The sequence below is a fragment of the Alosa alosa genome, chromosome 11, assembly GCF_017589495.1.
Source record: "Alosa alosa isolate M-15738 ecotype Scorff River chromosome 11, AALO_Geno_1.1, whole genome shotgun sequence".
Taxonomy (NCBI): Eukaryota; Metazoa; Chordata; class Actinopteri; order Clupeiformes; family Clupeidae; genus Alosa; species Alosa alosa.
The window spans coordinates 1,327,483-1,341,082 of NC_063199.1; the positions used below are offsets into that span (position 1 = coordinate 1,327,483).

The 13,600-nt window shown below is 42.2% G+C and overlaps 1 protein-coding gene across 6 annotated transcripts in view; it reads left to right on the forward strand.

Annotated features, from left to right (window-relative positions):
• Positions 1-10,890, forward strand: part of adpgk (ADP-dependent glucokinase) — a 37,650-nt gene extending 26,760 nt beyond the window's left edge. For 5 of the 6 annotated variants that reach the window (XM_048256489.1, XM_048256488.1, XM_048256492.1 and 2 more), the window contains 4 exons: positions 1,100-1,220; positions 1,309-1,505; positions 2,091-2,189; positions 9,380-10,890. In XM_048256489.1, the coding sequence (XP_048112446.1) occupies positions 1,100-1,220; positions 1,309-1,505; positions 2,091-2,189; positions 9,380-9,940 (978 nt within the window). In that variant the 3' untranslated portion in view covers positions 9,941-10,890. The remainder of the gene's footprint in view (positions 1-1,099; positions 1,221-1,308; positions 1,506-2,090; positions 2,190-9,379) is intronic. The other variant, XM_048256490.1, reaches the window with a different exon arrangement.
• Positions 10,891-13,600: the final 2,710 nt, after the last annotated feature.

Here is a 13,600-nt window from a genome sequence, read left to right on the forward strand (position 1 = left end):
TGAAAAGCAGCTTGCAGTAAAGCTACTATTTATTGGCTAAATGTTAGTTCCTCTTCATCTTCAGCTAACTCCACAGACAGTAAAATAAACTCTCAGGCTTGTGGTTTTAGGTTTTGCGGCTTCTGTTACGTGACATCGGCCCCCCACAAAGGTAAACACTATATGGCAAAAGCCATATTTGGCAAGACCAGTGGCCGAGACCGAGACAAGACCAAGTCCAAATACTAGCGAGTCCGAGACCATAGAAAAACATTCTCGAGTCCAAGACCGGACTCGTACTACAGCCCTGCTACTTATTTCATTTTTAAAAAATACTGTATAAGAGACTTTCATTAGGAAACAAGATAGTTAGGCCTATTTAAACAGACAATGTCCCACCTTGATCAAAACTTTGTTATGGGAGAAATTGTGTTAAAAATTATTATTGGCTGATATATCAGTTATCGACTTTTGAAACTCTCAAATATTGATATCAATATCGGCCTTCAAAATATCATATCGGTCGGGCTCTAGTACCAGAATAACATTAGCAAGCTAGCATTATGTAGGTAACCTAGTTAAGAATTAAAACAAACTTTAGCAAGATCTAAAACATAAAACAAAACTCTTAACTTGCTTGGCAAGTTGCTTGGACTTGTTTGGAAGGACTGCCATCCTTCACTATATCCCCTATGAAATCCTTCACCTTGAGATTTCTTGTATGTTGGTTGCTTTGTTTGACAGTTTCTCTGCCAAGCAAAGCTGTCTTCTCTGTTCCTTTTCTTCATTCACCGAGTTGTGTGGGGAGGCCAACATCAGAAAGAAACTGAACTTGTTTGGTCTGCTTGTGTGCATTCCAAGTTCTGATTGGCTCACAGATAGAACCTTATAAAACCAAGTTAGAGTTTGACTTTGCAGATAGACCTTTTTGGTTTTCCAGATAAAAAAAATGCAAAAAACACCTTAGATAGTGTAAATAAGTTACCCCATAATATGAATGTGTTTATAACTCGCTGTGAATAACTAAAATCTTATAATTCCAAGGGGACTGTGTGCGTGTGTGCGTGCGTATGTGTGCATGCATACAAACATAACTGTAACTGATAGATGTTTGTCTCAGGTTCTGCTTTGTGGACCTGTTGGGCCTAAGCTGCATCAGTTACTGGATGATCAGATTGTAGTTCCTCCTCAGTCCCTTCAAGAGACTGATGAGTTCCACCTTATTCTGGAGTATCAGGCCGGTATGGAATTAATTTGAAGTTATTATGCATCTACAGCTAAATCCACTGCTTTTCAACAAGTTGTTGAACATGTTTCTTTGTCCTAAAGGGGAACAGTGGGGCATGACACAGGCACCTCAAGCTAACCGTTTCATCTTTTCCCATGATGTGGCCAATGGGAAGATGAGTTCTATGGAGATTTTTGCTGCCAGCATTGAAGAGTTCCAGCCAGAGTTGGTAGTTCTCTCTGGCCTGCACATGATGGAGGGAATGGGAAAGAATCTGTGGAGAGAACGGCTCAAAGAGGTTATAATTTCAGTTATACTTTGTCAAAATGTTTATTCACAGAAACAACACACTGGAGTCTGGAGCCTGTCAGACACTTTTGTAGTTTGACATACCTTGACTTTCTATTTTAAAACAATGGGCCTCTTTCATCAATTGTTCTGATGAAGAAACATGTTCTTAAAACCCACTTACACCATTTTCACAATGATTGTCTTTAATCAATGTTTTCTTATTTGGGATTTGTTCTTAGGTGAACATAATCTAGTAACATTCAAGAGCACTCTTACACACTTTTGAGTGCTTACTTGTTTGAGCAAAATAACTGGATATTGAGTCTTCATCAATTTCAAGGTTATGGGACTTTATATATATTTAACATAAATAATCCCAACAAATAACTATTCAACGCATGTTTAATATGTATTTTTTGAAAACATAAAAGTAGCTAAATTGAGTTGAATCACTTGAGCTAAATTGAGTTGAATCAATTGAGTAGTTACAAAAGGTACAAATACCAATGTAAAATGAGACACAGCGATTTTGTAAGCATATCCAGAATTAACTGATGACTTAGCTGATAACTGTTTTTTTGTGTATGTGAAGGCTGTAGTGGCCATCTCTGATGTTCGCAAACAGATTCCCATTCATCTGGAATTGGCCAGCATGACTGACAAGGAATACATGAGCAGCATCATGCAAGAGGTAAATGTGTAGGTTTAATATACGTTTGCTAGTCAAAAGTTTGGACACACCTAGTCATTTGCAGTTTTTTAATGTCACATTTTTACATTATAGAATAATAAGCCAATAACAAGCCAAAAAGTATCAACAAAGCAAAAGGTTTTATATTGCACCCTTTGCTTTGCTGCTGATTTTGCAGGTCAACACCTGGAATGGTTTTTCAACAGTTTTGAAGGATTTCCCATATGTTATAGGAGAATTCCGGTGTGATATTGACCTAAAGTGTGTTGAAACATGACTCATAGCTCATCTCGGCTTGTCCCCTGCCGAGCCGATGCTACCAACAGTTTTTCGATGGGGGTGCCTCGGGCATCGGCCTAGCCATGCAAATAAATCACTGTTTTACACCATTTACGAGGCTCAAAGTAGCTCCACACTTCATTGGTAGACTTCCGAGGGCCTTGACATTTAAAACGAGACATTGAGAACTTTGAAAAAGCACTGGTAGTTTATTTACAAGACGATTTATACAGACAGTACCTAGCAGCAACTGGAATCCATGCATTTCCACAGAATTATTTTTGGAATCTGATCCCTTATCATACCGGTTCATTCCTACTCGTCGCTCCATTTATCGTGACTAAATTCAAGATGGCGGCGAACGGTAAACTTTGTGAGGTAGTAGAAAATAAATTAACTTTGGCTTTTATTTTGAAACTTGTCTTCACGGCCCTCATGTCATTCACACTCTTGGAGAGTGAAAATAGTCTTTTGAACGTATGCACCGCTATCACCTCTGGTGTAACCAGTTATATTTGTGGAAGCTAATTGTGTCTGCAAAGTTTTAAAAAGTATTAAAAGGTTGGAAAATTTACTAATTGTACATTTTATGAGGTATTACATTTCTTAACTATTTTTTAAACAGGGAATATCCAAATCGCTGCTCCTAGACTTAAGTCCAACAGTGCAACAGTGCAAGAATATGGTTTGACGTAATAGGGTTACAGCCATTATACAAGTATTGATTATAAAGCATTAAGTATTAAGTATAGGTATAAGTGTGGCCACAATCCGGCTGTGGGATGGAGGGAGGGGTTATGCATATGAGCTAATATAGCATGCAAACAGTGAAGCAGTAAGACAGTGGTAAAAAGTGGCTAGTGGACAAACAGTACACAAACATGGAGAGGCAAACAGACTATGCAGAGAAGTCTATCTCTCCTCTTCCCTTTAAGTAAGGCATTGAACAGTTCAATGGCCCTGGGGACAAATGACTTCCTCAGTCTGTCTGTTGTGCAAGGCAGTGAGCGAAGTGTCCAGCCGATCAAGCTCTTCTGCTTTGTAATAGTGCTGTGGAGTGGATGACACTCATTGTCCAAAATGTTGATCAGTTTGTTCAGGGTCCTTTTATCAGATATTGAAGTGATGCACTCCAGTTCAGCTCCTACTACAGAGCCAGCTTTCCTTACCAGCCTGTCAAGTCGCCCAGCATCCTTCTTTGTGCTTCCTCCCCAGCATACCACTGCATAGAAGAGGACGCTGGCAACAACTGACTGGTAGAACATCCTGAGGAGCTTGCTGCACACATTGAAGGACCGCAGCCTCCTCAGGAAGTACAGCCTGCTCTGCCCTTTCTTGTAGAGTTCTTCAGTATTGGCTGACCAGTCCAGTTTATTGTCCAGGTGGAGACCCAGATACTTGTAGGTGCTTACCACCTCCACATTGACCCCATCAATGGAGACTGGTAGCAGAGCGGGCTTAGACCTGCAGAAATCCACCACCATCTCCTTGGTCCTTGAAGTGTTGAATTGAAGGTGATTGAGTTTGCACCATTGCACAAAGTCCTCCACCAGGCTCCTGTACTCCTCCTCTTGCTCGTCCCTGATACACCCCGCAATTGCAGTATCGTCAGAAAACTTCTGCATGTCGCATGACTCGGTGTTGTAGCAGAAGTCAGATGTGTACAGGGTGAACAGGACTGGAGAGAGCACAGTTCCCGGTGGGGCTCCGGTGCTGCTGATCACAGTGTCTGAGAGACAGTTCTTCAGTCTAACTGTGGTCGCTCGGGTAATCTGTAATCCAGGTTACCAGGTGAGCGTCCACACCTGTGGACTGAAGTCGTTGTCACGTCATTGTTCGTGGTCGCCATGTGGGGGAGGGGTGCAATATCCAGTGATGGTGGGGGGGGGGAAAGCCTGTTGGGGATGACCACCTCCTTGATGTCCCTGTCAAGGCTGCCATGGTCATGGACACCTCAACAGGCACAGGCAGGGAGGCATCAGGCGGGGGCAGGGCGTGGGGTGATGGGGGGCTTAGGTCATTGGATGTCACCGGGATGCAGAGCTGGAGAGACTGGGAGATGGGGGTAGGGCAGGCACGCAAACAAGAGCAGTGTCTGAGTCAGCAGGGGGTGGTGGACAGACCACTGTCATTGGAGCTGGTGCAGGGCAATCAAACCTGTTGTAAAAGTGGTTCAACTGGTTCGCCCTATCCAGATCTCCCTCCACAGAGCTGCTGCCCTTCTTAAGGCCAGTGATGGTCTTCATTCCATACCTCCTTGATCTTGAAAGATCTGACCCCCAGTCAGTCCTCAGTTCTGCGTCAAATCGATGGCGTAGCCCCACAGAGCCCTGTGCATTGCTGTGTAGCCTCTCCTAGCTTACGGCTGATGAAAGCCTCTTGACGGTTTGTGCACACATAATTTGTGTGCTATAAGTGGGGTAATAGACTGTGAAGATTGCCTCAAAAAGGACCCAAAGCTGTCATCTTTGCCCATATGAGGAGATCCTGGAGATATCTGAAGCTAACTACTTATTGCAAGTTGCACTGCAAGTTAGCTCCCATGTAGAGAATATCAGAGTTCCCCGTCTTAACGTACCGAAGATCACTAAACTCAGTCAAAGTCAGATGACAAAAGTGTGTAGGGCAAAACGTCTGTATTTCAGACTTTTTCATCACTGCGAGAGTTTAACAGGTGCGATTGCACAGTTTTAAAAACAAATGTTAAGGGTTGTTTTAAGAACATGTTTGTGCATGCCCATACCCAGCCACTCTGAAATAGACAAAGGTGATTCAAAACGAGTCAGAAAGTCGAGACAGGACCCATCGTCAAAATTTCGGTGTCCACCACTCTGAGTCTCTTTTCTGGTTTGTTTAGGATGAACTAAACTTGGAAGTGCTAAATACCGGAATTATCCTTTAAAAACACCAATTTGACTTGTCTTATGCAAAGCTGTTGTTGAAGGCTCCAGCAGGCTTGATAGGTTCACCCTTTATTTGCCCAGCATGGGTCATTACGCTTCAGCCAAATCCACTGGCTGCTGCTTTCTGCTGCCTCCGAGATTCCGCTAATGGTCTTCCTCAAGGCCTGACCACAGCTCCCGAGCTCTTTTAGCAGTCTGATGGTAGACAATGAAAGTAATTGTGGGTGGATATAATTACTTGAAAAAAAATTACAGCAGACTTCGGCAGAATTCTAGGTATTCAAGATTCAGGCTTTACTTTACAATAACGCGCGTCAAGGGAGAATACAGCCTTCAGCTAGAAGCATCGACTACCATTCTAACTACTACCGGAGGAGACTGGCCTTTTATGCTCAATTTGCAAGGGTGTGGTTCAAGAGGATGTCATAGGTACAACATCCTGTGATTGGCTTTCTCTTCCCGCCGTTCAGTCAGCCACACCCAGACACACCTACACACACCTATTTTCCATTAACATATTAGGCAGGCTCCTCAGGTAGAAATGTTATACAAGATGTTCTAAATATTCTTACACTTAATTCATTGTACTCCTTGTACTGAGACTATAAAAATGATACCAAACATGAATAAATTTACAGTTAATAACACAAACATATAATTCAGCTAAAGTTTTAACCCAGGGTCTTTGTCTACCCAAAGATAGAACAAAGGAGCTTGTGGAACAGATGGTATAAGCAAAAGGTGCCCAGTGGGGAGCATTTTACACCTACATCTGCATTGAATAGATCAAAGCAAGAAAGACAGAATGTTTCAATGTAAATGGAGCTAAGCCTCCATCTAGTCTGGAGCAAGAAAATGTCTTAAAAAAAATTCCATCAACAAAGCCACAAATCCTCTGCATCCTACCTCAACTGGATAGACTTTGGTGTTGGTGATAGACACGCTGCTTTGCTTCTGCTGCTAGCTCTGCATAACGTAGCTTCTTACGCTCATAGGCCTCTTCTATCAGGGGACTATGAGCTCAATGCAAAGGGGACCTCAGTACCAGGTCTGGCCAACAAATATGCAGACTTATCATGCTTATTATAATAGGTCTAGTATGAAGTGTCCATTAGGTCTATGAAATATTCAGAGATGCCAAATTTACTACCAAGCACCCATTTTGCTGAGAAAATTTATTTCGGCACCAGTGTGAATGCATTAGTATAGTATAGTATAGTATAGTGTATATACTCTTTTGATCCCGTGAGGGAAATTTGGTCTCTGCATTTATCCCAATCCGTGAATTAGTGAAACACACACAGCACACAGTGTACACACAGTGAGGTGAAGCACACACTAATCCCGGCGCAGTGAGCTGCCTGCATCAACAGTGGCACTCGGGGAGCAGTGAGGGGTTAGGTGCCTTGCTCAAGGGCACTTCAGCCGTGCCTACTGGTCGGGGTTCAAACCGGCAACCCTCCGGTTACAGGTCCGAAGTGCTAACCAGTAGGCCACGGCTGCCCCATTAAAGGGGAATCTGGGGGGGCATTTTGATGCTACATCATGTCCAGCCCACCACAGGAGATTGCAAATCTGACTGATCAAAAGCAGCAATAGCAGAGACAGCACATTATGACAATCCTTAAATTCACAAAGTCTCCAGTAATTTAACGCCTGCTAGAGTTGACTGTAGTTCGGTATGCAATCGGTTGCCATAATAGGCTATCCTAAAATCCAGCGATAAAACAAAGCATGAACTCATGAGCGTCTGTCCTATCTGTCCTATCCTCTGATTTTAATGTTTACAGATATCTAGGCGATATTTGTAACATTTATTTTGTATTTGGCCAGTTATAAATTCATGTATTGAACACATTGTGAAACCTAAACCTAAAGTTGGAGACATGCATATAGACATTGCTGCAAATTTAAAACCGGATTACTCTGGAATGGCCAACTGTACACCTTTGTGTTCGGTAAGGTCTGCTGTTTATTCTGATATATGGTTTGTCATGTGTTGAGAAGTTTGTGAAGTATTCCACCGAGATGAATGGGTTGGGAGACGGGCACAGAATGTAATATGATTAGATTAAAGTTACTTTTCCCGCAAACCGTTTACCATAACAACTAGCGACTAACATTGTTTAAAAGCTGAGAAAAAGGCTCTTTCATGTGATACATGTGATATCTGTGTGATGATGAGTAGGCTACTTTGCGAGTAGAATGGTTGAATTTGGACGCACTCTCTTTTTTGCCGTGTGCTGTCACTTTCTCCACTGCGTAAAAGACTACATTAATTTGCGCTGTGAATGCTAAGCTTAATTTGCCAGGCCATAGGCTAAATAAAAATCGCTAGTCAGACGTAACGCAGAATTTTGAAAAAAGGGGGCACTGACATTTAAAACGAGACATTGAGAACTTTGAAAAAGCACTGGTAGTTTACTTACAAGACGATTTATACAGACAGTATCTTCACAAAGTTTAGCGTTTGCAGCCATCTTGAATGAACTTCAGCAACTGGGATCCATGCATTTCCACTGAATTATTTTTGGAATCTGATCCCTTATCATACCTGTTCATTCTTACTCGTTGCTCGACTTATCGTGACTAAATTCAAGATGGCTGCAAAGCGCTAAACTAAATGAAGATACTGTCTGTATGAGTCGTCTTGTAAGTAAATTACCAGTGCTTTTTCAAAGTTCTCAATGTCTCGTTTTAAATGTCAGGGCCCTCGGAAGTCTACCAATGAAGTGTGGAGATACATTGAGCCTCGGAAATGGGTGTAAAACAGTGATTTATTTGCATGGCTAGCCCGATGCCGAAGCACCACTATTGAAAAAGCTGTTGGTAGCATCGGCTAACTAAGCGCCAGATTTTTGGAGTGCAGGGGACAAGCCGAGATGGGCTATGAGACATACGTTCACACTCGGTATCATGTTTCAATACACTTTAGATCAATATCACACCGGAATTCTCCTTTAAGACAATTCTAGTAGAATCTATGAGTAGTTTTGTCCAAACTTTTGGACTGGTACTGTACAACTACCCTGGAAATCCAGAGTTCTCGCAGGAGCACAATGGAATTGTCAATTGGCAATGAGCAATGATGCACGTTACTTTTCCCCCTTTCATCCCATCGAACCAATCAAATCGTATGTGATATAGGTGGGCCAGAGGCGAGCTAAATTGATGACTACAGCGCTGCAACGTTGGAAACATTGATCGTAGTGTTATCCAATTGTGTCGAAGTCCGGAATCATTCAAAGTAAACATTGGTCTAGTGTTATCCAATTGCGTGCAGTGATATTTTCAAATGCATGCTTGGTGCCGCCCCTCTAGTTGGGCCATTACATTGTTCGTGACCAGACCCTTAATCTTTCTAGATTACCAGGGTCTGGATTTTCCAGGCTACTGTACAACCTCAATTCCAAAAAAGTTTGGACGCTGTGTAAAATGTGAATAAAAGCAAAATGATATGATTTACAAATCATGTTAACCTTACATTTAATTGACAATACTTCAATATTAATATGTTGTCTATGTCCTTTTTGTAGCTAAATATTGGTTTATGATATCAGTGTCACTTGATATTCATTTCTATACAAACCAAGATGGTGGATTCCTACAGAAACGCAAGCACCCACCCCATAAATGTATCTAAATTATCTCTTTACCAAAAAGGACATTGTACTCGAAGAGCTGTAAACAGTGTTGAAAGGCAGAAATAAGGCACCCACCAGCCCAGCACCAAACTCTGAGCACGCAAAATCGGATATTTTAGGTAGTAAAAGCTCCCGTTAAGAACCAACCTGATTTTGTTCAAATCTACACACTTATGGCTACTGAAAAATGTAAGGTTCATCAATCAAATTTTTTTTTTAAGTATTAAAAAAACATCTTTATTTTCAAATGTTCAAACGAAAGGGGTGGAAAATGGTACTTTTAGAATATGTCTAGAAGAGTAATTTCTACTTTAATTACATTTGTGCCAGACATGACATGCAGTTGTACCATCTGCTCTGTTAGCAGGTCATCCCCATAGTGAACTCCATCGGGCTGAATGAACAGGAGTTGCTGTTCTTGTCCCAGGCGGGAAGAGGCCCACACTCTGAGCTGAAGACTTGGGATGGCTTACCAGATGTGGGTCGTGTCAGTGACATACTTCTGTGGATCCTCAAGCAGCATGGTCGCAGTGATCCAAGTTCAGAGGCTGACCTTACACGCATCCATTTCCACACATTGTCTTATCACATTTTGGCTACAGTCGATGGATACTGGGGTAACCAGGTCGCAGCTGTGGCAGCTGGGGCACGTGTGGCTAGCTGTCAAGCTTGTGGCATCCAGGCCATTGATGTCCAAAAAGTGATCCTCAAAGCCCCACACACATTTTACAGCTCTCATAGTGAGCCCAGGGAGCAACTGAATATCAGTCCAAATCAGCCTGTCACAATATGGCACCGTGATAATGTGACCTTCTACCTGACCCCTGTTCTGGTGTGTAAACAACCTCTGCGGACAGTGGGGTTAGGTGATGCCATCTCTGCTGAGGGACTCTTTTATTCAGAAATGCTGTCACATGAGCTCTAAGGACCTGCTATAAAGTTGATCATGGCTCTTCATCTATAGTTACTTGTACATGGTACTGTTACAGAACAATATTCTGTCAAAAAATGTCCACTGTTAGGTTTCTAGTGATGTCCTGTTTTATGCAGTGGATCTCAGAATCATTTCTTCACACTCCAAAATATGTTGATTTTTTTTAACAGTAATAAGTCAATACATTTATGTTCACTTTCCTTGTTAATTGTCCTGTCATACATTTTGTTGTATGTGTCAAGCAGGTCAGTACCCAGTACATGTCCTTATTGATAAATGCTGAACTTCAGCACAAGTTGTAGCTACTAATAGGTAAGGACCATAGGCAGAGACGGGAAGAAATTTGAATGTCCTCATGTAAAGAAACTAGTCTTAATCCCATAGTGCAATATGTCCTTTTTACCATAACGTTTCCAAAGTGTCATTGAGTACAGGATTTTAGTTGTCTTAAGGTTCAGGCGCCTTCTACCAGCATTATACTACACTTTGTGAAGTTTTTTTTTTTTTTTTAATGGATTTGTTCTGTGTTGATGTCAGAGAAAAGAAATGTATAGAGGTATAGTTGGAATAACACCATGGTCAGAATAACACTTCAGGTATTTAAACATTTTTGTTATTGGCTGTTCTTACTCAGCTCATGAAACCTCTTTCAATGTATAGATTCTCATGTAAAAGTTTTCCCTTTCACAATTTTCTTAAAAAATCAGAAATCTGCCATTATGTCGATATTCTCTCTTTAGTTAAATTCTTTTAATTTTTTTCTCACCAAGTTTTTAAGCATAAGGTTTTTTTTACACATTGTGATTGAAATAATAAATCACACATGTGAATCTTGGAGAAACTTTGACTTTTGTGGACCCCAGATAGTTAAAATGATGAGCGGCTGTGGCAGTAATAGATTTTTAAAAAGCGTACTAATAAATACGAAATACAAAGCAAAATATGTGCTTCAAGTCATTTTTATACCTCCATATATTTTCCCCTCCAAGACGGGGATCAAACCCAATGGGATTAACCTATACCTAATATCATTCCAATTTCTGACTTTCTAGGTATATGGAACATGGCATTATCCCTGAGGGGCAATTTACCTCACAGCTAACAGAAAAAAGGAATCCTCAAGACAAACAGATAAACAATCAATTACATAAAGCTATCCAGATGGACAATAGTAACAGGAAAAGGAGGTTTGGCATATGTGTTTATGTGTCAAACACACACATAAACACACACACTTAACACCACCATCTACAAGCCGATTGGTGTACAGTTAATAAATGTATACATAAAGTAAAGTAGGAGAGAGGCCACACTATGCTATGTTGTGCCGGGTCACCCGAGCCGTACTCAAATTCAGTCCTCTCTGTGACACACAACACCAGACAACGTTACATTTTACAGATACAGCCACAGCCCCCAGCGTAATGCAGTAGTGTCTAAGCAGGTGATACATAGCCGGGCCAGGCCCATCACCAGATATCCCACCCCAGCTAATCCCACAAACAGAAGTGGCCGATTCACAAATAGCCACACAGACACCAGCCTAATAACAGGAAATTACTCACACAGATAACAAAAATAATGTCAACGAGAAAAATAAATAACATTAAAGGATAATTCCGGTGTGATATTGACATAAAGTGTGTTGAAACATGATACCAAGTGTGAATGTATGTCTCATAGCCCATCTCGGCTTGTCCCCTGCACTCCAAAATCTGGCGCTAGTTAGCCGATGCTACCAACAGCTTTTTTTCAATGGTGATGCTTGACATCGGGCTAGCCATGCAAATAAATCACTGTTTTACACCATTACGAGGCTCAATGTATCTCCACACTTCATTGGTAGACTTCGAGGGCCCTGACATTTAAAGCGAGACATTGAGAACTTTGAAAAAGCACTGGTAATTTACTTACAAGGCGATTCATACAGACAGTATCTTCCACGAAGTTTAAGCGTTTGCAGCCATCTTGAATTTAGTCGCGATAAATTCGGCGACAAGTAAGAATGAACAGGTATGATAAGGAATCAGATTCAAAAATAATTCAGTGGAAATGCATGGATTCCAGTTTCTTCCAGTAGCAGCAACTGGAATCCATGCATTTCCGCGAATTATTTTTGAATCTGATTCAAAAATAATTCAGTGGAAATGCATGGATTCCAGTTTCTTCCAGTAGCAGCAACTGGAATCCATGCATTTCCACGGAATTATTTTTGGAATCTGATCCCTTATCATACCTGTTCATTCTTTACCGTCGAAATTTATCGCGGACTAAATTCAAGATGGCTGCAAACGCTTAAACTTCGCGGAAGATACTGTCTGTATAAATCGCCTTGTAAGTAAACTACCAGTGCTTTTTCAAAGTTCTCAATGTCTCGTTTTAAATGTCAGGGCCCTCGAAGTCTACCAATGAAGTGTGGAGATACATTGAGCCTCAGAAATGGTGTAAAACAGTGATTTATTTGCATGGTTAGCCCGATGTCCAGCACCACCATTGAAAAAGCTGTTGGTAGCATCGGGCTAACTAGCCAGATTTTGAGTGCAGGGGACAAGCCGAGATGGGCTATGAGACATACGCTCACACTCGGTATCATGTTTCAACACACTTTAGGTCAATATCACACCGGAATTCTCCTTTAACACCCCATAAGAAAATTACATGCATATAAAGTTGCCATAGCAGCCTGCAATTTATTGAATCAATTTTCACACAGCACTGCGCACTACTAATCACACCCAATACTCAGTTTCTCAATCACGGTAGTCCATTCATAAGGGTATTGTCTGTTCTGCCACTCAAGTCACCCAATAAGAGGGGCTCAGTACACACCTGCCCGCTAGATGGGCGTCGTGCGCAACCCGCAAGAAGAGAGAAAAGAAACAACTTGGTCGGCGACTTCTCCACGACGACCAAAACACATAAATTCCACAAAGCACTCAGTCCCTCTAGGCCAATCACGAACCAGAGTTGAGAGAAGGGGCGGGGCACTCAGTCCACTTTCTGTCGTTCCCAGAGTTGAGCCAGCCGTGTCTTCCTATTCCAGCTGCGTCACGTCTTTTTCTCCTAGTCACTGCTAAAAGAAGGAAAAACACTCAGTGTCCACTCACAGTCATCTGCCAGCCCATTCACTGAGCGACAAATTATGATCACTTCCCTTAGCTGTGCATTGACTGGAACATCTTGCACTCCACGCCCAACTTCAGTCGCGCTGCATGCAAACTCTCCCGTCCGCTCCTCAAAGTGCTGATCCTCTCCCTCGCAGGCTGGAAACGTGACAAGACAAACACTCAGACAGCTACGGGCTAGACAGCGGCCCACTCATTCATCACAGGTGAGAAATATTACTCCCCTTTAGTAGGTGACAGTGTAGCGGGGCTCTACAGTCAAAATGTCGAATGAACTGTCTGGGGCCGGGGTTTGTGCATGTGTGTGTGTATGCTTGTGAGACGTTCCTCCACAGGTGCTGCCGATAATGGAGACAATTGACAAGACCCGTGATTGGTGGCTGGAGGGGATAAAAGCTGACTGGGCCCTCTCATCGGTGCGTTCCCTTTATCTGCAACAGGCGCCCGGATACTTCACGCACCGCAACCCACGAGCCGGGCGTCGGGATTACGCCTCTGACTTCCCAGCTACAACGGCGAATTGACC